Source organism: Talaromyces amestolkiae (assembly GCF_001896365.1).
Source record: "Talaromyces amestolkiae strain CIB chromosome Unknown scaffold12.1, whole genome shotgun sequence".
NCBI lineage: Eukaryota > Fungi > Ascomycota > Eurotiomycetes > Eurotiales > Trichocomaceae > Talaromyces > Talaromyces amestolkiae.
Genome location: NW_024468048.1, coordinates 982,809 through 1,005,563, shown reverse-complemented (window position 1 = coordinate 1,005,563; position 22,755 = coordinate 982,809). Strand labels below are relative to the sequence as shown.

At 47.6% G+C, this 22,755-nt stretch overlaps 8 protein-coding genes across 8 annotated transcripts; 6 read left to right on the top strand and 2 right to left on the bottom strand.

Moving 5' to 3' along the window:
- Window positions 1-654: 654 nt before the first annotated feature.
- On the top strand, window positions 655-2,567 carry BHQ10_006647 (uncharacterized protein; the record flags this gene model as incomplete). The annotated part of the gene is made up of 5 exons (XM_040879256.1): window positions 655-737; window positions 847-1,257; window positions 1,330-1,554; window positions 1,616-1,893; window positions 1,942-2,567. 5 exons carry the CDS (start codon window positions 655-657, stop codon window positions 2,565-2,567), a joined length of 1,623 nt encoding a protein of 540 aa, XP_040735151.1.
- A 1,648-nt stretch (window positions 2,568-4,215) lies between these two features.
- Window positions 4,216-7,611, top strand: BHQ10_006646 (uncharacterized protein; the record flags this gene model as incomplete). The annotated part of the gene is made up of 4 exons (XM_040879255.1): window positions 4,216-4,409; window positions 4,454-4,884; window positions 4,936-6,602; window positions 6,652-7,611. The coding sequence occupies 4 exons, from the start codon at window positions 4,216-4,218 to the stop codon at window positions 7,609-7,611; spliced, it is 3,252 nt and encodes a 1,083-aa protein (XP_040735150.1).
- Window positions 7,612-7,960: 349 nt separating this feature from the next.
- BHQ10_006645 (uncharacterized protein) lies at window positions 7,961-10,897 on the top strand (the record flags this gene model as incomplete). The annotated part of the gene is made up of 7 exons (XM_040879254.1): window positions 7,961-8,937; window positions 9,322-9,415; window positions 9,533-9,666; window positions 9,723-9,804; window positions 9,855-9,983; window positions 10,038-10,365; window positions 10,428-10,897. 7 exons carry the CDS (start codon window positions 7,961-7,963, stop codon window positions 10,895-10,897), a joined length of 2,214 nt encoding a protein of 737 aa, XP_040735149.1.
- A 1,005-nt stretch (window positions 10,898-11,902) lies between these two features.
- BHQ10_006644 (uncharacterized protein) lies at window positions 11,903-13,385 on the bottom strand (the record flags this gene model as incomplete). The annotated part of the gene is made up of 4 exons (XM_040879253.1): window positions 11,903-11,941; window positions 11,989-12,782; window positions 12,833-13,205; window positions 13,260-13,385. The coding sequence occupies 4 exons, from the start codon at window positions 13,383-13,385 to the stop codon at window positions 11,903-11,905; spliced, it is 1,332 nt and encodes a 443-aa protein (XP_040735148.1).
- Window positions 13,386-13,745: 360 nt separating this feature from the next.
- Window positions 13,746-16,045, top strand: BHQ10_006643 (uncharacterized protein; the record flags this gene model as incomplete). The annotated part of the gene is made up of 2 exons (XM_040879252.1): window positions 13,746-14,165; window positions 14,210-16,045. 2 exons carry the CDS (start codon window positions 13,746-13,748, stop codon window positions 16,043-16,045), a joined length of 2,256 nt encoding a protein of 751 aa, XP_040735147.1.
- Window positions 16,046-16,856: 811 nt separating this feature from the next.
- On the top strand, window positions 16,857-18,305 carry BHQ10_006642 (uncharacterized protein; the record flags this gene model as incomplete). The annotated part of the gene is made up of 3 exons (XM_040879251.1): window positions 16,857-16,892; window positions 16,959-17,387; window positions 17,451-18,305. The coding sequence occupies 3 exons, from the start codon at window positions 16,857-16,859 to the stop codon at window positions 18,303-18,305; spliced, it is 1,320 nt and encodes a 439-aa protein (XP_040735146.1).
- A 485-nt stretch (window positions 18,306-18,790) lies between these two features.
- BHQ10_006641 (uncharacterized protein) lies at window positions 18,791-20,419 on the top strand (the record flags this gene model as incomplete). Its single annotated transcript, XM_040879250.1, has 1 exon — window positions 18,791-20,419. One exon carries the CDS (start codon window positions 18,791-18,793, stop codon window positions 20,417-20,419), a length of 1,629 nt encoding a protein of 542 aa, XP_040735145.1.
- Window positions 20,420-20,838: 419 nt separating this feature from the next.
- BHQ10_006640 (uncharacterized protein) lies at window positions 20,839-22,221 on the bottom strand (the record flags this gene model as incomplete). The annotated part of the gene is made up of 4 exons (XM_040879249.1): window positions 20,839-21,344; window positions 21,395-21,849; window positions 21,912-22,045; window positions 22,093-22,221. 4 exons carry the CDS (start codon window positions 22,219-22,221, stop codon window positions 20,839-20,841), a joined length of 1,224 nt encoding a protein of 407 aa, XP_040735144.1.
- Window positions 22,222-22,755: the final 534 nt, after the last annotated feature.

Here is a 22,755-nt window from a genome sequence, read left to right as displayed (position 1 = left end):
GAGGCTAGCCTGTGCGAATTTTTCTATCATACGTAATGCTTACCAGACTTTTCTCGTGTTTTGCTGGCTCGCTTGGCATGACTCAGCCGGTAGGATGTATGGTATTGTCACGCTGACGATCAATCATGTGTGCCTACAGTGCCTAGGCGCTGGCTAATTCGCTCATAAAACCCTATGCTATCTGCTTTGGCAGTCTGGATTATTCCATCTGCACAACCCATGCCAGTGGTTCAGCAGCCTCAACCGAAGGTGATCCGGGGTAATTAATAAAGTGTAAGCTCCTAAGTGGGCAGTGGGCACTCAGCACGAAGTTTTACGTAATGCCACACCACCCGTATAGAGATGCTCTTTTGGGAATGGGTTTGCTGTGAAAAATGGACATGATGCATGCCGGCTTTCCGTCAGGTACCCCCGTAAACATGAAATATTGCCCTTCTGGGACAAGTGTCATGCAGCTAATTTTTCACAAGCAAATTGAATGCAAAGCGACCCTGAAACATCAGCCGTGCCTGCCATTATGGCCGGCCTAGGCAACACTATAAGTTACACAACTATCCAAAGTCTCATGAAACACCTGAGAATTGATGGAGACATCGAAAATCCAGTCAAAAACGTGCCAGAGTTGCGCCGACTCTAAAGTGCGCTGCGTTCGCAATGGAGACGACGTGTGTAATCGGTTCGTCGCTCCTTTTTACTTTGCGAGGGTATGCTAAGTCGAATGAGGTGTACTCGCCTAGGTAGGCCCTGTGTTGATCGCAAAGCACGTCGGCGCTTTCATGGATTCCAGAAGGATTTGTATGTAGACCCCTCGGACGTATTCATAAGCCTGAGCTGACTTTAGCATAGAAAAATAAAGGCCCTTGAATCTCAGATTGGCAAACTTACTCAATCACGGAACGACTCATTTGATGACCTTGACAGCCTTGATGGAGTCAACAGACGTTCAACCGAGGAAGAGGACGTTGTTACTCGGGGGGTCCTTTCTATGCAGACTGCTACATCTCTGCTGGACACATTCAGGGAGACGATGACACCTCATTTTCCGTTCGTTATTATTCCCCCAGAGACATCGGCAGAGTACCTTCGCCGTGAGAAGAAATTTCTCTTTCTGGCTATACTTGCGTCGGCATCGTTCGCAGACATGCCATTGCAGCGAAGATTGGGCATGGAGGTGAGATTGGCGGTAGCTTCTCGTATGATCGTAAATGGTGAAATGTCATTCGAACTACTACAGGGATTGCTGATTTATCTTGCATGGTAAGCATCTTCTATGACTTATTCAGTTTTCTTGAACTAAACCTTCAAAGCATAAATGCTGACCGCGTCAAGGAGTCATTACCACTCACGGCCAAGCCCATATACACAATTTTTGCAATTGGCTATTAGCATTGTGATCGAGTTCCGCCTCGACAGGCCACCACTGACAAAGACTTGGAAGACTCCTCTTAAATTCAAAATCGAGTACGATACTGAAGATAAGACCTGCTGCAATCGACCATCTTGGGGTCTGGACGAGAAAAGAGCCATTGCTGGTTGTTACTATTTGTCGTCAACGTGAGTTCAACTTGTCTTTTCATATTGCTTTCTTTTCATGTTAATTCTTATTTTCCGCTAGAGTCGCGGTTTTGATACAGAAGCAATTCCACTTCCCTCACAGTTCATACATTGAAGACTGCTGCAGAACAGTTTCCGACACAGCGAAAGCTCCTTACGACAAATACCTATTTCATATGATCCAGTTACAGCATAGCGTTGACAAAATCGATCAGTTATCAGCTCGACACGCGTCCGAATTGGGAAATCCTGGTTCAGGGGCAGAGTTATATATCACATCTTTGATCGCGGATCTGGAGGCATTTCAGATTAGGCTGCCTTTTCGCATATCTGATTTTCGTGAGTGACCTCCTCGTTGCAGAAGAGCTCGGATTAATCCTTCCATAGCGCTCCTTGCAATGCAATTTCATTCGGCAGAGTTATCCATATACCAATTGAGTTTGTCTGGCCTCAAATCACCGGTATCAGCTCACGCTACGCTCAATTACCTCCTCAGGGATGAATTATTGAGCAAAGCTCTCATGGCAGCTGAGTCATTGATCAATGTATATCTTGCGCTGCCGCTCGACTCGGAAGCCGCGCTTAACAATACGCAATGGATGCAACTAGGATTTGCGACGCTAATTGCCAGCAGGCTGCTTGTTGCAGTGACACCATCACAGACTGGTATACGCGCTACAGACATGGCTCAACGCCGGGTATTATGGTCGAATATGTTAGTGCAATGCAGGGCACGAATTGATATCTTATCTACCGAGCAGGTAGATTCAAATGGAAACAGAAGTGTCTTTCATAATTTCCGGCAGCGTCTCATTCGGATCCAGAAGTGGATTGATGAGGCGAGTGAGAGTATAGGTCCTTTGGATAAGCCGCAAGATCAGTCACGTATAGAAGGAATCTCAGCGGACGAAAGCTTTGGAAATTACTTCTCGATATCTCAAGACGATCTATTCGACTCTATGTTTGATCCTATGTTTGGCGATTGGGCCAACGATACCGGATTTAGCGGGTGATCAACATGGTTGTCACACTTCAAGACATCTTATACTGCGTGTTATTCAAAATTCGTACTCGCGGGGTCATTTCTTTACGTTCCAAAGGCGATGCAGTCAATATCCTGAAACATGCCGAATCGAGTTCGCCGTTCCGTGCGGCAGTGTACGAGCACATTTCCGATCCGAATTTCTGATTAAAAGATTTTATCTTGTACTCCTATTAGGGCAAGACTTCTATCTCCGAGCCGAGGTGAACGCTGTAAGGGATTCCAACACGTCAAAAGTCCATGATACTCTTCTTTCGTTGAAGAGCTCCACTACTGGTGTAATACCTCAATTTTGGCTTTCACAGCTCTTATTTCGATCTATCCCGGATTATAATGTTGGGTTCGCTAAGTTGGCAGCTGATACAGAATCTAATGCGAACTTGAACGCGCATGCAGATATCGTGGGTGATGTCATTATCGATGCATTGATAAAGATTGCTCTCTCGAATGCAGACTCTACGTTTTCTGGCACTTATACTGCAAGTTGATTGAACTCCTCGATATCTGTCTCTGTGGATCCCCTCCTTGGAATGATTATTGATTTATTCATAAACAACAGCGCCGACTTTCGGTACCACTAGCAGCACTGTATAATGTCGATGATTATAATGCGCTAAAAATGCAATTGTATTACACGCATTTGTCATCTAGAATAGAATCTGGAGGATTAATTCTGTCATTTTGGCGGTATAAGAAGACGAGGATGACTTTGCAGATGCTGGAACCCCAACTTGTGTCTCTTGAAGAGACGTTGACAAGTACAAATATGGGGTGCTGCGCTTGATTTGTTCGTCTTTGAGTTGGATGCTAGTGAGAAGGCATTGCTGTAAAGATTCTGGCTTTGAGGGTGACGCTGGGGGTTGATTGAGATGTGCGTTTGCTTGCCCATTATTTACCTCTGCCATTCTTTCCGTGTTTGAGAAGCTAAAATAATTCATTTGATACGAATTTAATACTTCGAGATACCCTAATAACATACGCATCTTTGGAGAATATACAATCCAGTCGGCGGGATTGTTGTTATTGACGACGTTGTGCCTGCAACTGTCAATCTGTTCCAGTCGTGCTCGCATACACCACAATGTAAGGTCCAGTCGAACTCGAACATGCACTTTATCAAGGCTTTGAGAGGAATCTCAGTACATACAGAGCCGCTCGCAGGGTTCCAAAGTTGTGGTCGTTCTAGGCGTACCATGTCCGTCGAGACGAATACCAACGACTGAAGGAGCTCAACAGGCGATTTATGCAGGGCTTTGTTGATTTGGGGGGGGATACTTAGCAAAAGGCTTTGCATGCAAAGATTTGGCGTTATTTGGACATCTAAAGTAGGACCAAATAGTGATTCGATTACTGGAAATAATATGAAATTTGCAGTAGCATATAGTTTATACTTGTTCATCGGCCAATCAAATTGTAGTATTAACGGCTCTCGGCGCCAAAACCCGAAAGCTAGCTCTGACACGTGACTGTGACTATGTAAATACGCTACAATAACGGATTTACCCGTGCAAAAGAGAATAACACGTGATAAAGATACCGCTGCCTGGTAAGATACCGTATTGATGAAAGCTCATGCCAAGAAATCGAGACCGCATACAGCAGGCAGTGGTATCATCATCATGCTTGCGGACCAGCAGCGCCCTCTTCCATTATCAACCACAACTCCACAAATTCAGTTGGTATCTCAGGCGGACGAGATTGATCTGAAGGGACGTGCAATAAGGTTCCTAGATTCTATCAACAGTACCCCGCACAACGTCCCGAACTACCCACCAAATCCATTTGCCATCGTTACTTTCACATCTCCAGTACGGTACGCCATTGATACTACCACTTCACTTCTACCCATCGAACTAGTCGTCTCTCAGTTGCAAATACCGGCAGCAGTATCAGCTTATCGAGGGCGCATTCCGTCCTTTCTTCGATCTACCGATCGATAGCGGCCGCGGGAATAAGAAGCACGTCTCGTCACAAGATGGCCCGGGAGGAGGGGCCGCTGCTCAATCGATTACTGAATGCCACTTCCGTCTCCGAACAGACAGTAGCACTGCGGGCGCTGAAACATGAAATAATTGGTCACGATCAGAGGAAGGAGAGCTGGGTCAGTTCGGGCATTGTGCAGATATTATCACGGATTTTGGAATGCTCGTCACGAGAAGAGTATGAGGCGAATAAGGAAGTCGTGTCCGGTGGACGGCGGGGAGGGGACCTTACAGGCAGGGCATTGATGACGGAGGAGCAGGAAATTTGCTTGCAGGCTGTTATTATCATGGGCAGTTTGGCTCAAGGTAAATGCACTCGGTTTGCTAGGGTAGAGTCAACAGCTAACAGCAGTTTAGGTGGCCCTGCTTTTATCTCTCCCATAATGGCCAGTGAAGCCATTCCTTCTATGCTTGCCATTATCTCGTCAACCGATTGCCCACAGTTGCTTACAGTCGCCATTCTCAAAACGCTAAGCAACATCGCGGATCGCTACCCACTCCAGAATATAAATTGGCCTCAGGATAACCGTCTGGCAGAGATAATGTTTACTCCTGAAACTATTGGATGTTTTGCTCGTATAATCGCTTCAAATTCGTCCTCTGTAGCAACACAAACATGCGCAACTTTTGCTGCGAATATCATCACCAGATTATGCACCGAGGAGACTCATAAGGTCGCTTTGGCGGAATTTGGTATTCTGGATGCTTTAGCCTTGAAGATTGCATCTTTTGTCGTTTCCCAAGGATTTGTATTACCCGGTGCAGAGAATCATCTAGGTCAAGACGGAGCATTGTCTATGCTCCCGCAGCCAGCTCCTCCAGCAGCAAAACTAGGCCCAATCCTGCGTGCGACTTCAATCATTGTTGAGAATTCAAAATGGCGTGCAGAACATTTTCTTTCCTCGCCGGGCATTGTGACCGTGTTCCCGGGACGGCTTCCGGAATTCTCGCCTACAGACATCAAGAGGAATCCATGGGGAATGCCGTATCTGTCAGGATCGGCTGTTCCCCGCCAGAACCATACGAATCCAATGGACGCTCTACTTCCCGTTGTTCCTCTTGCGCAAAACAATGCTTCTACAAACTTTCCACCTCTGGTCCCAATCGGGTCGTTTCATAAGCGCTCGCTCTCGTTTCTAGAGGCGCCTTCGTATGAAGAAGACGAGAGTGCACTTGTGCCGTGGCTGTTCCACATGGTCAGAACAGAGAATGGCATGTCTCGTGTGATGGCAGCTCGGCTAGTCACTGGTCTGTTCAGACTTGGATTAGCTAGAAAGCATCGGATTCCCATGTTCAACTATCTGGTAACTCCGTTACTACTCAGGATGCTTGACAAGGACTATGATTTCAGGGACGAATCGGACCCTGAATTTGATGGTATGATTCCAACGGCTATAAGTCTGAAAGAGGAGATACCGTCAATTATCGCTACATTGGTCATGGACACGCAGGAATTGCAAAAACATGCTGTTGAAGCAGACGCTATCAAGATCCTCTCCCAGCTTCTCAAAGAAACATACAACCCACACTCCGAAAATGGCAAACCCATGTGGTACGCCGAAAGCAAAGACAAAGATATGTTATCGGCTGTACCAGCAACTCTGCAATTGGGGCCTGTTGGCTACAGTCCGATGACCTGTCATATAATGCGATACCGAGAAGGTATTTTGCGGGCGTTAGCAGCGCTCGCACCATTCAGAGACGAATATCGAAAGGCAATTTGCGAAAACGGAGTTGTTCCTTACATAATCGACTCTCTCAAGCCTCGACCGCCAGTGGAAACGCAGGATATAACAGGCACAAAGACTACCGCTGCAGATGGCAATTCTATACCCACTCTGCTTGCAGCGTGTGGTGCCGCCAGGGCTCTTACGCGTTCTGTCAGTGTGCTAAGAACGAGTCTGATTGATGCGGGAGTCGCTACTCCTCTGTTCGAGTTGATCAAGCATCGGGATATTGAGGTAAAAATAGCAGCGACATCGGTAATATGCAACATTGCACTGGATTTCAGTCCTATGAAAGAGGTACTTACCTTGTCTTTATAATATGGATAATGAACTAAACAGAGAACAGGCGATTATATCTGCTGGTATCCTTCCTATCCTTTGCGATCATGCTCACTACAACAACACGAAACTTCGCTTGGAGTCACTTTGGGCTCTCAAGCATATTGCATATAACTCGACAAATGATATCAAAAACAGAATTGTGACTGGTCTTGGTGCCCCGTGGCTAGCAGAAATCATGTCAATGGACCCAACCAGTCAACGAAGTCTTGCGGCAGACTTCAAGATGGGTATGGGAACATCCAACTCGGCTGGTGAAAAGGTTGACTTGCTCAACCCGATGGAAGATGCTTCTAGAGCGGAGGAATCAAGAGACGATGCACTAGCAGGTGGTAGTAGTCTTGATGCTCTTCTCGCGGACCCAAATCGACGGAAAAAACTGGCCATGAGCGGGGAGATCGATCAGTCACGGCAGGCGAGACAAGATGACATCGCAGTACAAGAGCAAGCCCTAGACTTGGTCCGCAACATCATGTGTGGGAACGGTGCAGCGGAGATTGTCGACTTCTTTCTCGCCGAAATTGGTCACCACCAGTTTTTGAGCATATTGGCAGAGAAAATGCGACCGAGACCAAATCCCACTCGACGCGACACCGCAGCGAATCCTCCTCCACCACCAATGCCAGCCGAAATTCTCGTTGCAGTTACCTATGTACTCGTCAATCTCGCAGCTGGGCCACCCAAACAACGAGACCTTCTATTCACACACCGCGAACTTCTCAAAAATCTGATGTGGCTATTTGAGCACCCCAACCGCGTCGTCCGAGTAAATTGCGTCTGGGTAGTGATCAACCTAACGTACGAGGACGACCAAAGCGATCGCTCAGCATCCCACGATCGAGCAGTAAAACTCAAATCATTGGGCGTGATAGATCGCCTTCACAGTGTCGAAGAAGATTCAGATTTGGATGTACGAGAACGAACAAAAACAGCTCTACACCAAATCCGCAAATATATAATGGCATAGAGTCCTCTGATAGAGACTCGTTTGCTTTTTCCGAACTGTTTGAATTAATATTCATGACTCATTCATGTACATGGAGAAATGTCTTTCATTCACGGGATACTTGGACTATTTAACATCTTTGGCATCGTTGAGCGAGGTTATTATTTATTTATGGTACATTTAGCAATGAAATGTGATATTAACATACATATTAACGATAGATGTCGATAGGATTGATAATCTATATGCCCCGCAAACGTCATAAGACCCACGCCTTAACATTCATACAATAATATGTCAGTTGATATTTCAATTTTCATTCAGTTCTCACCAAACGAAGGACATTATATATATAAAGAAACCAAAATCAATGGCACCAGTACCTCCATCCGTTCTTCGCGCCCTATCCCTCCCTCTTGATCTCACCCCCTCAAAAGCTACTCTATCAACCTCCGGCCTAGGATCAGGCTTCTCCAACACGGGACGCATCACAATCTCCATACCAAAACCTCAGACAAACAGTGGTTTGTCTGAAGAAGACGAAGAGCAGAGACAATACTTCCTCAAAACCTCACCCGACGGCGAAGAAATGTTCCAAGGCGAATTCGCCTCGTTGAACGCCATTGCTGATGCCGTACCTGGTTTCTGTCCTAGAGCTTTAGGATGGGGTCCTCTCGACAAGGGCAAAGGCTACTTTCTAGTCACTGAGTTCCTGGATTTGTCGGGTCGATCATCTCGCCTATTTACCACAAAATCGTCCAAAACGAGTCTTGCGTACAGATTGGGAAAGTTACATAGCACACCTATCTGTTCGTCATCCTCTTCGGCAAAACGATATGGCTTTCCGGTACCGACGTACTGCGGAAATACGCGCCAGCCAAATGAATTTTATGACTCGTGGGCGGAGTTTTATGCGAATGAGCGGTTACTCATGATCCTGAAAGAGTCGGAGAGGAAGAATGGATCGGACGCTGAGCTACGAGATTTAGTCACCAGGACCGCGGAGACGGTTGTGCCGCTTTTACTTGCGGACGACCACCTGGGCTATGACTACCGCGGACAAGGGGAAGGAATATATCCTGTCGTCATCCACGGAGATTTGTGGAGCGGGAATGCGAGTCAAGGCCGCATCGTTAAACCCTCTCCTTCTCCTTCCGCTGAAAACGAAGGCGACGGAGGAGGGGTGGTATACGACCCCTCAGCTTGCTATGCGCATAGCGAGTATGAGCTAGGGATTATGCATATGTTTGGCGGGTTCGGAAAGGCGTTTTTCGAGGAATATCATTCCATTGTCCCGAAGACAGAGCCGGTGGAGGAGTATGAGGATCGGGTAAAGCTTTATGAATTGTAAGTCTTCTTTCTCGCCTCATTCCTCGATTTATGCGGTGCTGATTTGGGTTATGTAGGTATCATCATTTGAATCATCATGCTATTTTCGGAGGGGGGTATAGGTCTGGTGCTGTTGCGATTATGGATAAGTTGATCAGCAAGTATGGACGTGGTTAATACATCGCCGGAATCGAGACTGATTGTTAGTTCTCGCTGTATGTACATGTAGAAATAGATTGTTGGGGTTTGTAAAAGATATGGAACGTGCACGGACCACCTCTATCAAAGGCGATCCCGTGATTTCGATTTTTATGACATCCATTCATCCCAACTTCTTCACCAGGACAACACCTGGCCGTAAAAAAAAGACAAAACGATGGCAGGGCACCACAACCGAGCCAGAAGGGGCGGCGGCAACCACCCCGCTGCCCGAAACAATCCTCACAACCGTCCACATCACCATGGACCTCCTCCTGCGCGCGCAGTAGCAGAAGAGGTAGGCCACAAAATGTCGCCTCAACAACAACGACAGCATCAACAACATCATCAGCAACAACCGCCCACAGGACCAAGGGCAATGCAAATATTTAATCCGCATCCATCTTTTATTCAGGTCGCGAAACCGTATGTTTTTGAACATACGATTCAGGAATGTCTATCGGCGACGGGAGTTGATCCGCAGCGCGAAGATGATATTCGGATTTCTGGCGTGACGTGGATTGATAATGTTCGCAAGGCTCTTCGACTGTATGTCGTTATCGTCTTCTCAATTGCTCAGTGATGCCGTCGCTGATATTGTATAGACCCGTGAAAACGTATAATACTGCATGTGTGTATTACCACAAATTCAGACTCGTTCATCCCGACAGCCAGTACAGTTATATGGTAAGTCTCCTGCATCGAATCGCCTTGAACATGTTATTGACTTGTCCAAGGATGCTGCGGCCGCAGCTTTATTTACTGCCTGTAAGATTGAAGATACCCTTAAGAAGAGTCGCGACATCGTGTGCGCTGCATATAACCTGAAACTTCCTCCATCGGAGCAAGTCTCACCTGACGATGCCGTAAGCTCCTTCCACCCCCGCATAGATTTGAAGATTGATTATTAATTTGCATAGATATTCGACCAACATTCCCGGGGAATCATCATCCTCGAAAGACTGATGCTCGAAGCATCAGGTTTCGATTTCCGCAGTCGACACCCTCAAAAACTGCTCGTCAAACTCCTCAAGCAATACGGCTTGAAAAGGGACAATGAAGTCGGCATTCTCGCGTACTGCATTTCTCTTGATTTGTATCGCACTTTTGCGCCGTTGAAGCAGACTACGGGGACCATGGCGTTTGCATGTTTGGAACTAGCGTCTCGTCTTCTTGATGCTGGATTGAAAGATGTTGAGGCTGGAAAGGATTATGAGGATTGGAACCTAGGACGTGCTGAAGTCATGGGTACGCTTCTCTCTTCTGACTCCACCACACACCATCAGAATAACTGACGAGAGTGATAATAGAAACACTGCTGGACCTACTCGATCTATACATTCATCATCGATCGTCCACGGTTGTCGGTCCCGAATACCCACTCGAAGCTTTCCTCGCAATCCGCATTCCGCTCAATAAACAGAGTGAAGACGAAGGACTACCCCGATTCACCCACTGGCGAGATAGCAGGGTTTCTGTATCAGTCAACATCAAAGCAACCAACGGCACCGGTCCAAAACACGGCAAAAACAACAAACACAAAGGCAAAGGCAAAGGCAAAGACCAACGAGACCGCGAATTCGAGAATGCGGCCCCAGCGGCAGTGGGCCCTCCACCGAATCCGCTTACGCCGGTATCTGCGAATGGTGAAAAGCCAGGTTTGAGTGATCGAGGCCGCGATGGGACGGTACGCTTCATGTTGGATGTCGAGCGTGCCGAGGCAGAGAAGAAGGTTGTCTCGAGTTATTTCCGGGATACCATGGAGGAAGTCGAGGAGTAATACATCAACACCGAGTCGGGCTGATTGCATGGGTTGTCGGAGTCTGCTGTCCTTTTTCATGTTTCATATTTCGTCTTTCTGATTTGGACTGTATCGGTTGCATTTGTTCGGGATGTACGCATTATGGATGGTCTGCTTGCTTTCTCGAGTTTGTTCACATATTGATTGAATGATACCCCTTTTTCTCTTTCTCTTTCCGCTTTTCGTCAAAAAGCTTTCTATCCCCCGTAGAAGAAGTCAAATGGAAAAGAATGAATTCATTCCAATAAATACTAAAAATTAAGCCAATAGATATAATACTAATTCCAATACTAATGCCATCATGCATCCCATTTTGTATAAACACAGAACAAGCAAATAAGTCAAAACTCTGACTACCCAATGAACTCGTACATAGGCTTAATCCCATACCACTCGAAAAAAATCAGTCATCCCTCCCAGAATAGAAAAGCATGAACCCAGAAAGGTTTTCTAGTCATGACCAAGAGAAGAAGATAAAAGCTGAGAGGGACACAGCAGATAAAGAGACAAAAGTGATCTGTGATCTGCCTTTGAATAGGCTCTGTCATCATGACACGAAAGATGAGAAAGGCATGTGTCGGTACATTTTCCCTTCATGAATCGTGCAGATGAGAAAGGTCATATGAATTGAGAGGATGGTAGAAAGCGAAGCCCTCCTCTTTAATTGGTGTATCGAGGAGACGACAGCGAGTAAATTTAGGAGAATTGAATAGTGTAGCACGAAGACGGACATTCCCTCGTATTACCTGTAGTATCGGTTCGAATAAAATGAATAGGACAGAGAATATTGCTTGCAAGATAAGGCCGTTGTCATCACGATGTTGTTCAAGAACGCCCTAGATGCACACTAAACACGCGCGACTAGGCTGACGACTTTTCATGAGATTAAAATATGTAGGATTTTGATTGTATGTGATTGCTCGACACCAAGAAGGTCCAATTGTGGAAGAACGGGAAAAATCACGTCAAGAAGGCGTTCCAAGTCTATCGTCTGAAAAGCTCGCCGGTTAGACATTCAAGAGCCTATTTGAGTTAGTAAGTGACCATGTAATAGTTGTAAACGAACGTACCGTATCTGTGACAACGCCTTGGTTGTACAGATATTTACTAAGTCCTCGGACAACCTCAAGCTGCTCATCGACCGTCAAGCCATTGATTGCAGTTTCAATGACATCACCAACACTAGCTGTGTGGAGAGCAATGAAGCTTTGGTAGTACATGAAAGCAAAGAATCCCATGATGAATTGACAATCCATACGGTCAGTGATACCGCCATGTCCTGGGATTGACTCGCCAAAGTCCTTGATCTTGAACGTGCGCTTCAAGCCCGAGGCGAAAAAGCCGCCAAAAGGTGCAATCAGAGATGCAAATGACGCAAAAACAAGAATGTGGAATTGCATCGGCGCGACGTGAATAGTTTTGGGAAGAAGAGGCCAGTTTGGAAGCTGATATGTGTTCGGGATGAAGACTGGGTTGACCGTGCACTCCAAGCCAGTCACAACGTTGGAACCTAGGTCGGTTACAGGGCAAATAAAGTATTTATACTGCATCAGGATATTGGTCATGAAATAGCCAAAGATGATAGTGCAGATCCATGCTCCAATGAAACCCTCAACGGTCTTCTTTGGAGATAGCTTGATGAGCTGCGTGCGACCGAATGTAATACCGCAAACGTATGCAAAAATATCGTTCGTTATGACGAGGGATGCGGGCAGGAAGAACCAGATCATGCCCTCGAAGATGTTGTTCATGATGAAATGAGCTTGCACGACGATCAAGTACAGCGCCATGTGAGTCCAAGCAAATTGAGTGAATTGGAAACGATAGTGGCCTTTTTGGAGCGTGGCCACGAAGAAGACGAACCCTGTAATCGTTAGATGTGTTTACTATAGCAACTCCAGCAGCGCAACTTACCGAAAACGTAAAGCATAAAACTTAGGAAACGATGGTGTGTTGCGAATGGCAGCAGTATCCGATCCACCAACAAAATGTGTTTGAAATAGTAGATGACGCTCTCCCCGTAAAGAAAGTACATGGTTGTAGCCAAAAAGTACCAGTTCAACGATTTCGTGAACCGCAGGTTCCTGTCTTTGCTGGGGACATTGGCAATCGCAATAACCTCCTTAAAGGACACAATTTGAACGGCGGTAACGATGGCAATGAGGTATATATGACCGGAGAACATCGCACTAAAGAAACCGGCAATCATGACAAAGGTCCATATCGTTCGAGTGATGAAGGTCTGTTTCTTCTTCTCGTAGTCCGAGAGAGCCGGAGCGTCCGAAACCTGCTGTTGTTAGCTTGGTCGTCGCATGAACCGAACTCTCGGCTCGACACTTACCTCCTGTGGATTGCCATCGGTTTTGTTGACTGGATTCTCGCCATCGCTTACTTCTGAGAAGCTTGATCGCAAGGCTTGGTCGCCATTCGAGCGATGGGGAAATCTAACATTTCTTCGGCCCATCATGGAGAAATTTAAACGAAGGAGTGAATTGGGCCTGCGCTGCCACGGACAGAAATAACAGAGTAGTTAGTTCGCGACAGATGGACACAAATCAACGAAAGGGTGGAATGAAGAATAAGGGGGATGAGAAGGAAAATGAGTGAGGGTTGTTGTCCGCATTGGATGGGAGCAGCAAAAGTAGGCCAGTCGACGTCAGTTGCGGCCGTGGTAAAACTTGGGAGCCTTGGTCCCTCAGGCGCAGCAAGGCTTGGCATTGGCGGGTGAATCTCGTGCGGAGCGCGGAGATAACCTTCAACACATCTTTAAAATTAACAAACATCAAGCCCGAGACTTGTCTAATGGCACCATTCACAGGCTGGTGGAATGGACAGCGATGACGAGTTCCTCGACGATGGCCTGGACTTTGATGCCATCCCCACAGGGACACTGCTTCAACTCGAGCAAAGCGCCTGGCAAGCTACTCAAGCACCGCAGCACGACGAACGCAGTCAACAACCCGGTCTTCAGACGGACAGAAACCAATTGAATTATGAGTCGCAATACAATGCTCCGCAGCGTCGCCAGTCGGGCTTCTATGGCAATGTAGAGGTTATTGATTTAGACGCCGATCTTCTGGGCAACGATGAACCCTTGGAAGACGTCGTCAAATCGAACCCGCCAATCGCCCAGAATGTCCTGCACGGTCACGCCGCAAGTCAGAGACAATATACACCAGTTCAGACACAAAATATCCAGTCCGTTCAGGACAGCCATGATCGTGAAATAGGGGCGAAGATTGAAGAGGTATGCATTCCGATCTGATCGATTGAAGTAAGCTGATGAAGCAGTTTTCACGCCAATATGATGCGATCAATGAACAATTGGCATCGGCGAGAGAAGACGTGACGAAGAAAACCGGCGAAGTAGCCATTCTAAGAGCGAATCTCACCAAACAAGCCCAAGAGTTCGAGCGCACGATTGCTTCCCTCAGAGCACAATTGACGGAACTTACAACAAAGAACAAAGGTGTTGAGCAAGCTGCTATCAACGATCGGCAGAAACTTGAAACAGAGAATCTATTCCTAAGAGAAGAGCTACGCGACGAAGCACTGCGAGTAAACAACCTTCGCGCCAAAAAAAGAGCGGAAGCCCCTCAAACGCCCAGAAAACAGAGAACACTACCCTTTCGCGATGGCTTCGATGACGATGAAATCGGGGTCGGATCACCCACCAAGTCCTCCGGTGGACGATCGAAACGAGGCACACCGAGTGTATCTGGAAAGCGAAAGCGCAAAGTTAGCGATGCCCCGATACCTATGGCGCCTTTGCAATTAAGCCAAGGAATTGGGGCTATGGAAGCGGAAACACTGGCTTTAGATTCTATGGACACTACAACCGAGGAGAGAGGCCATATTTCAGAAGGGTTTGAAGAAGGGTTTTACATGACACAGATCCTGAATCACAGAAACTATCCCAATGCGGAAAGTGATTTGGAAGTTATGGCTGGRCTAGCATTTCCATCCGAGCCTGACAGAAAGATTTCTTCTATCGTGTTGGAGACAATGAGCGGAGTGACATCCAACTACCCTGTGAAATATGCACATTGCCTGATACAGCTGTGGGATCGTGCTCTTGTTGAAAAGTTCTACAAAGTTGTTCCTTCGTTCATGGATTCAATCAAGTTCATTCTTCTGCTCGATTTGTACTCGATCAGTCCGCAATTAACAACCGAACTGGCCGGCATCCTCCAGGCCTCGATTTATGTCAATGCGGCCACTCGCTTTGAACACTCTGCGGTATCCTCAAAAGTCAAGGGCGAAAGTCGAAGAACTCCACGAACAGTGTTACATGCAGATGTCGACTCGACTTTTGCATTAGAAATCATGTATTTACTAGCGCTAGCTTGTCGACAAGATGACGAATCTCACGAACATTTATGGCGCAACATACACTTTGATATATTATTAATGACTTTGAACGACCACCAGCCTTTGCAGGACATTGTTCTATCTCTGAAGATACTATCGACCAGTCTGCGACAAAACTCCTTTGGAACTATTCAACCCTCCGAGGCAGAACAGCGACAAGTCGAATACCACTTCATCGAGCGCGTCACGTGTCTTCTCTTCCAGCGCATTGAGCCCGACGAAGGCGAAGAGGACTATCTTCCTCTACAGATCTGTCAGATGCGACTCGAAGCTCTCACCTTTCTGGAAATGATCACATTTTATAGTTTCGAAATGACGACAGACGCAAGTAAAACCGCCATCATCTCCTACCCATTAGTCCTCCCACGCCTCTTTCGAACATTATACGACGAAATGGATCGTCTTTACACGCTGTGTCCAGAGCACAGTATCCGAACAGCTCTCATCAACCGATTGACGCACTTGATATACAGACTTATCCGAAGCGGCGGTGGCAAGAACCTCCACGAAGGATTGTCGCGGTTGAGTGGCGCAAAGCAGAAGCATCGACTTGTCCTGTCGCGATTAGCATTTAGCGAGGGTCAGTATTTGGAGTCTGGTATTACGGAAGAGACGATGGAGATGGCGCGGCAGTTGCTGGAGGAGGAAGATATGAGTCCTGAGGAGGCTGAGGCGCTGTTTGATGCATTTCCAACGGGCGGGCGTTTAAGTGGCAGGGAGGGTACACAGGTTGAGCAGTGGCATATACGTAGTTAGATCTACTTACATCACTAATGAATATTTTCATGCTACATGTATTCGAGAAATTAGATGATAATATGCATGAGACAATTCAAATTGGAACCGTCAATCGTATCAAAAGAATGCTTACACGACTGTTACCATAGACCCTCAGAATAGATGTGCCTTTAAACAAATGCACCATCTCCACGAATGTACACTTGGTGTAGGTGAGCTCTAGTCTATTTGTACACTATTTGGGGGAGTTTTTTTGTTGCTCATTGATTTGTACATAACAAGCAAACAAAAACAAGTACGCGCAGTACACCAGATAATCGGATCCTAGGACTACCTGATAGTATCTAGTACACCTCGAACTTCGACTCTTCTCCATACCCTCGCACAAGGCCAGGAAATGATGAAAAGATAAAATGCACCAAAGGTGAAGAAGCCAAAGAATACGCCTGCCAAAGACCCGAAAGGCCTTTGGACAAACCGGTCCTCCGCGCTGTGCAATGCAGGGACCAATCTGTGGTAGCCCGCCTTGATGATCGCGGCCACCCAAACAAGGTAAGTATGAAGAAAAGAAAGAAGAGAAAAGTCGAAAGTTGTCGGGGGAAGAGGGAAGTTTTTATAGGCAGAGGAGGCGCTAGTGCCACTAGGCCCTCTTCGGATACGAATCATGTGATTGGCTAATGAACAAAGGGGCATGAACGACAAACAGTGCAAACATCGTAAAGTCACGTGCCCCTCGGAAACTGATGTTTTTTGAAAGTCCGCATAGCAGCGTTTGGAAGTCGACCCAGCCAGAGTCGAGTGAATTGTCTATCGTCAACTCACCGGCACCATGAGGAACAGGGCAACGACACCTTTGAGCAAGGCTGTAAGTACAATGCTTGTATCTTTCTTGCTCCGAAATATTGCATCAAGCTGATTGTCGACTACACAGAAAATTCGACAATCATGGAGCAAATACAACTTATATAACCTACACCGATTCCGCCCCCCCCCAACCTCCAGCAGAACATTTTTCCAGCAGAAATGGACCGCCAAATCCACAGCCCGATCTTACCACGGCGAGCAAATACGTGAGTCTCAATGGACTCGAATGTTCTCTCGCCGACTGGCCAGTGTCGTCCCTATGAACCCGCAACAGCTTGCCAGTGATGACGGATCAATCATTTCCGCCGGTCGAGGTTCCGGCTTAGAGAGCGAAGGGAGAAAATTTACGCCGAAACGCACGCCGTATACGAATATGACTTTTGCGCCGTTGGAGCGACGGTTGGATGTTGCTATATTCAGAGCTATGTTCGCTAGTAGTACGAGACAGGCAAGGCAGTTTGTGGTTCATGGTGCTGTTACTGTGAATGGGAAGCAGGTTTGTTTTTTGTTCTTGCTCAATTGGGTTTTGCAATTGAGTCTTGCTAACGTTGACTGGTAGATGCAATTCCCTGGTTATCTCCTCAACCCCGGGGATCTCTTCCAAGTCGAACCTGAGCGGGTCATGTACGCCACAGGTGCGCCGAAGAATAAACTCGAACGTCGTGAGGCCCGTGTAGCGAAAAGAGCAGAAACGAAAAATGACGAGACCGAGGCTGAGAACTCCGAGGAATCAAGCGAAACAAAAGCAGCGGAGGAATCCAAGGAAGTGCAGAGTCCCAAGGAAACATTACAACGTCTTCTTGCTCAGGCCAAGACCATCATGTCTCGTGAGAAGGACGTCCTCCCTGCGAAGAAAAAACAAGAGCTCCGTGGATTCCAGAAAGTCGTCCGTAGTGTCCTCTCCAAATCCGCCACCAGCACCATTCTCGCGGATAACCTCGAGTCGCAATTCTCCGAGCTGCTCGGTCTCTTGAAAGCGAAGAAAGCCGAGCCTGGTACTTCCCGCCGCAATAAAAAGGATACCGAAGCCAAGAGCGACAATGCCGTCGCCGAAGAAATTACCAGCGGCCTCAGTGAGGAATTGAAGGATGCCTTCAGGCAGGCCGCCGAGAACCCAGACTCAGTCGACGCCTCCGAACTTAGCGAAGACGAAGTCGAAATCCTCAAACAGGCCATTGCTCAAATGCGCGACAACCCCATCGACACCAGCAAGCCTTATGCAACGCCCTGGCGGCCTCGCGACTTTATGAACGCTTTTGCATTTATTCCTCGATACTTGGAGGTCAACCACAAGATTTGCGCGGCTGTCTATTTGCGACACCCTGTTGCGCGACCGGGATTCTCGGAGGTGCCCAGTCCGTTTGGCGAGAGTATCCAGACACCTGCTTTTGCCTGGTACCTTCGCAGGCGGTAGTCCCTTTGATCCTCAGAGCGATTCGATTTCATTCACTGTATTAACTCGCCCTTTTACTTCCTCTTTCGACACTTGTGATTCTATGTAATGATAGAAGCGGAGGTTTTACATCATCTGGGTTGTATTTGTATAACATTATTAGCATGGACTGTAAATGTTTAAACATTCTTTATATCCGTACTTTTTCCTGAAAGTAAATTACAATACAAACATACGTACGATAACCATAAAATACGACCACGCGCCAAGCCACCAAAAAATTTACACAATTTACACAAGTTCCGTGGTGGCTGGCCTCTAAAAACAATCCCAGACGGTCCGCCGACGATCCACTTTTTCCTGAAAATTTTCGTAAATAATCTTTTGCGCTTTTTTTCTATCTCGCCGTTGTTACAATACTCGGATACCAAGGTGATCTATAAACATCAACATCAACATCAACGCCAACATCAAGTTTTCAAGTCTGATTGATCGCGAGAGGGAAGATGTTTCCCTGGCAGGGAGAAGGCAAAGGGACTTCGTTCATACTTGCTACCCAACAGCGCGAGCAGCGTCAGCAGCAAGCGCCGCAACAACCGCAGTCGGCGCGACAGGATAATGGGTACGGACGATGGCGCTTACCGTCTGTGATGCRGGGGGCAAGCCAAGCCGTGAATGATAAACCTAGTAGTAATCATACATCTTCAAACGTGGCGAATGGGAGAGCTTCGTCATTGTCAAATAGAGAAGAAGCGCTCGCTGGGCCGGAGAGTATCAGTCTTTCTGCATCTGGCGACGACGATGAAGAAGATGAAGAAGAAGACGGCGACGCAGAGCAGCAAGGTGACTCTGAAGGCGAGGACATAGATTATCGATCTTCTAGAAACGAGTCCAACCCAACTGCTACAACAAAAAACGGCACAGAAAAGCAAGCAACACGACCACCCGGTCAAAGACTAGGAGAGCGCATGCCACCCCTGGGCTACCCACCACAGCCCAGCTTCCGCAACAATCATGCGCGTCGCCTCAATACCGAAGAAGAAATCAAACTCTTCGAACTGTGCATCAAACACAGCTCCACATTCGGCGAACGCAGCAAACTGTGCGAATGGTGGAAGAACATCGCCAATGAATTCATCGAGAATTACGGCGGGCCGTATAGCTGGCATTCCGTACGCAGAAAAGTTGATCTCGTCACGAGGCAGAGGATCAAGTATCTTGCAGACCTCAAAGAGGGGAAGATTGAGGCTGATCAGGCGACGGATCCGTGGAAAAGGGTGCTCGATGAATGGATTCCGACGTGGGAGAAGTTCGAGGTTTCGGAGAAGAGGAGGATTGAGGTGAGGGATCAGAGGGCTGCAATGAGGAAGAGGAAGGAGCCGCCTACTTCTGTTACTGGTGGAGTTGCTGCAGAAGGCTCAAATCCTTCTTCTTCGCCTGCGCCGTCTTCGTCGACGCCAGCTGCGAAGCGGAAATCTACTGGAGCTACTCCATCTGCTGGTGCAGGAGCGCCGGGATCATGGCAAGCAACACCGTCCAAATGGACTCCGGGCCCTAGCCCCTACGGCCCTCCGCCGTATGCTATACCTGCAGGACCTATGGCACAGCCACCGCCATCGACGCCGGGCATGAAAATGCCAGATGGATATGATACCATGTTCCGCAGTCCGGCGCATCCGACTACACATCCTTTATACCCTTACCCTCCACCGCAACCATACTACACTCCTCCTATGTCCGCACCGCCAGCAGCGGACAATACTCTGACCTCAGCTGTTTTGGAGACATTGACAAAGCTGAACAAACATCTCGAAAAGGCGGACGGCACTTCCTCCCCTATCGTAGCTGCTCTGACTACCAACAATAACAATAACACCATCGACAAACCCATCGAAAACAGAACATCATCTCCCCAACGAGACGCAGACGCTGAAGATCCCCAAGAACCACCATCCACGACAGTAATATCAGTCACAACCCTGCAAAAACTCAAGACAGAGCTTCGCGCGGAGTTTGAGACGGAACTAGCCAAGATCCGCGAAGCGTTTACCGCGAAACTCGATGCTCTGGAGCAAACTCAGGAGATGATTATGGATATGTTGAGGCAGGAGCCTGGGCGGGAGGGATCTAATTAGCCTCGCTAGAGGACAGGGATGAACGATTCTTTTTGTTTCTCTTTTGCGTGTTTGTTTTTATGTTTTCGTTTATAGATACCCTTACTCATATAGTATACTCAGCTTAATCTACGTCTTACTCTCTCGATTCGTTACATATACTTCGATCAACTAGTAGAGGCAGACAGTTTACAATTTGTATGTGTATTGTGTAGAGCTAGAATACACTCGCCAGACACCTCCTCACCAGCGTCAATGAAGAAAGAATACAAACTCTAATGAACAAAAGAAAATGATATGGCAAAAAGATACATGTGGCTCCCAATTCAAGTACATAGTTTATGCTTCTTTTCGACTCCGCAGTAAAAAAGCATAAAAGGACGCAAAAAGGTAAGGTGATGATAGATTAAAGGGTTTGGACATTACATCAGCCGGGCTGTTTAGTAGTAGAAGGTCTCGTCAATGGTACGACCTCTCATCCAAAGAGGCTCGCTTCCACGAACGAAGATATCCTCATACAAGATACGGTTGTTAGGCTCGGGGGCAACCATCTGCTCAGCGATAGCAACCTCCTCATCAACGAAGCTGCGGGCCTCCTTGTCGATGGTCTTGAGCTCCTCCTCAGAGACGACGGACCAGTCGAGCAATTTCTGCTTGAGGCCGGCAATGGCGTCATGGGTGCTGCGCATACGCTGGATTTCTTCACGGCTACGGTAGGTGGTACCGGGGTCGGACATGGAGTGTCCTCCGTAACGGTAGGTGACGTACTCGTAGACCAAGGGGCCCTTGCCGGAAGTGGCGTATTCGCGGCCGTATTGGACGGCGGCCTTGATGGCGAGGACGTCCATGCCGTTGACCTTGATACCGGGGATATATTGTCCGCGCTTGTAGTAATCGGTTAGGGCAGAGGAGCGGGCGGCAGAGGTACCCATTCCGTATTTGTTGTCTACCAATTAGTCTTCTTCAACCCAGTCACGGGGCGAAACAGAAACTCACTTTCACAGCCGAAAAGAACAGGCAGGTTCCACAGCTTAGCCATGTTGTAAGCCTCAAAGACTTGACCCTGGTTGGAGGCACCGTCACCATAAAGCGCGATAGAGCAGGTCTTCTCGCCATTGTACTGCTGAGCAAAAGCCAAACCAGCACCGACGGGCACCTGAGCACCGACAATACCGTTTCCGCCGTAAAAGTTGGGAGCAAACATGTGCATGGAACCACCCTTTCCGTAGGCAATACCCTCACGGCGACCAAGCAATTCACCAATGATGGACTTAACGGTACCACCGCGCATCAGAGCGAAACCGTGGCAGCGGTAGGCGGTGATGAGCTTGTCCTGGGGGGTGATGGCGTGTTCGATACCGACGGCGACGGCTTCCTGACCGGTGGACAAGTGACAGAAACCGCGGATTTTCTTTTCTTTGTACAAACGATCGGCGGCCATTTCCATTCGTCTACTTCGGTTAGAACGGTTATATAACAGAACAGGGATATTGCCGTAGCTCTAACGACATACCGAATTGCTACCATGTCGTAGTACATCTGCTTCAGCTCCTTCTTGGTGGTCTCCAGAGTGTAAGGAGGCGGGTCAAGCTCGTAGGTCTCGAAGCTCTCATCGGAGAGTCTGACTGTGAAGGGCTTATCATCTTCCTGCAGGTTGTCAGCATGGAAGAAACTGAATGGAGCAATAGCAATACCTCAGGAATATTCTCGGCATGCGCTGAGGCGGCGTCGGTAGTCACTGAACGACGAGCTGCGAAAGGAGCAGTAACGACTTGGCGCCTGAGCGGCGCAACCTGGCGCGCCCACAACGATCGGGAGAGCATTGTGATAGATGTGAGGATGCAATTGATGAAAAGCACAGAGTCACAAGAGAATGGAGACAGAGGGAGACACAGGAAGGAAACGGAGAGAAGGTAGAGACACGGAGTCCGCCCCGAGAAAATGCAGCAGCAGAGACTAACTGATTTCGTTCACTTGTTGGGGACTTTTTTGTCGCTCTTCACCGGGCCGGACGGGATCGGGTTATGTAAGCGGCGCTAGCTGTGTTTGGCGTAGCGGCACCTCTAACAAGCTCTCGGTGTATTTGCATCTCCGGCTTATCTACATACAACCCTACAGCGATAGAGCACTCTAATTCGTGGAAAATAGACATCACAGTGAATAGAACGTCAATATAGAACACGAAGTAGACATATCATATACACACCGTACAATCAACGATCAAGAATATATATAAAACACCGGCCCCCACAATACATAGATAGAGTCAAATGCAGACCTATATCGAAACGAAATGGTATCATAGATAACAAGGGAATATGAAGAAGGAAGAAAGTGTAAGAATAAAATCATGACTC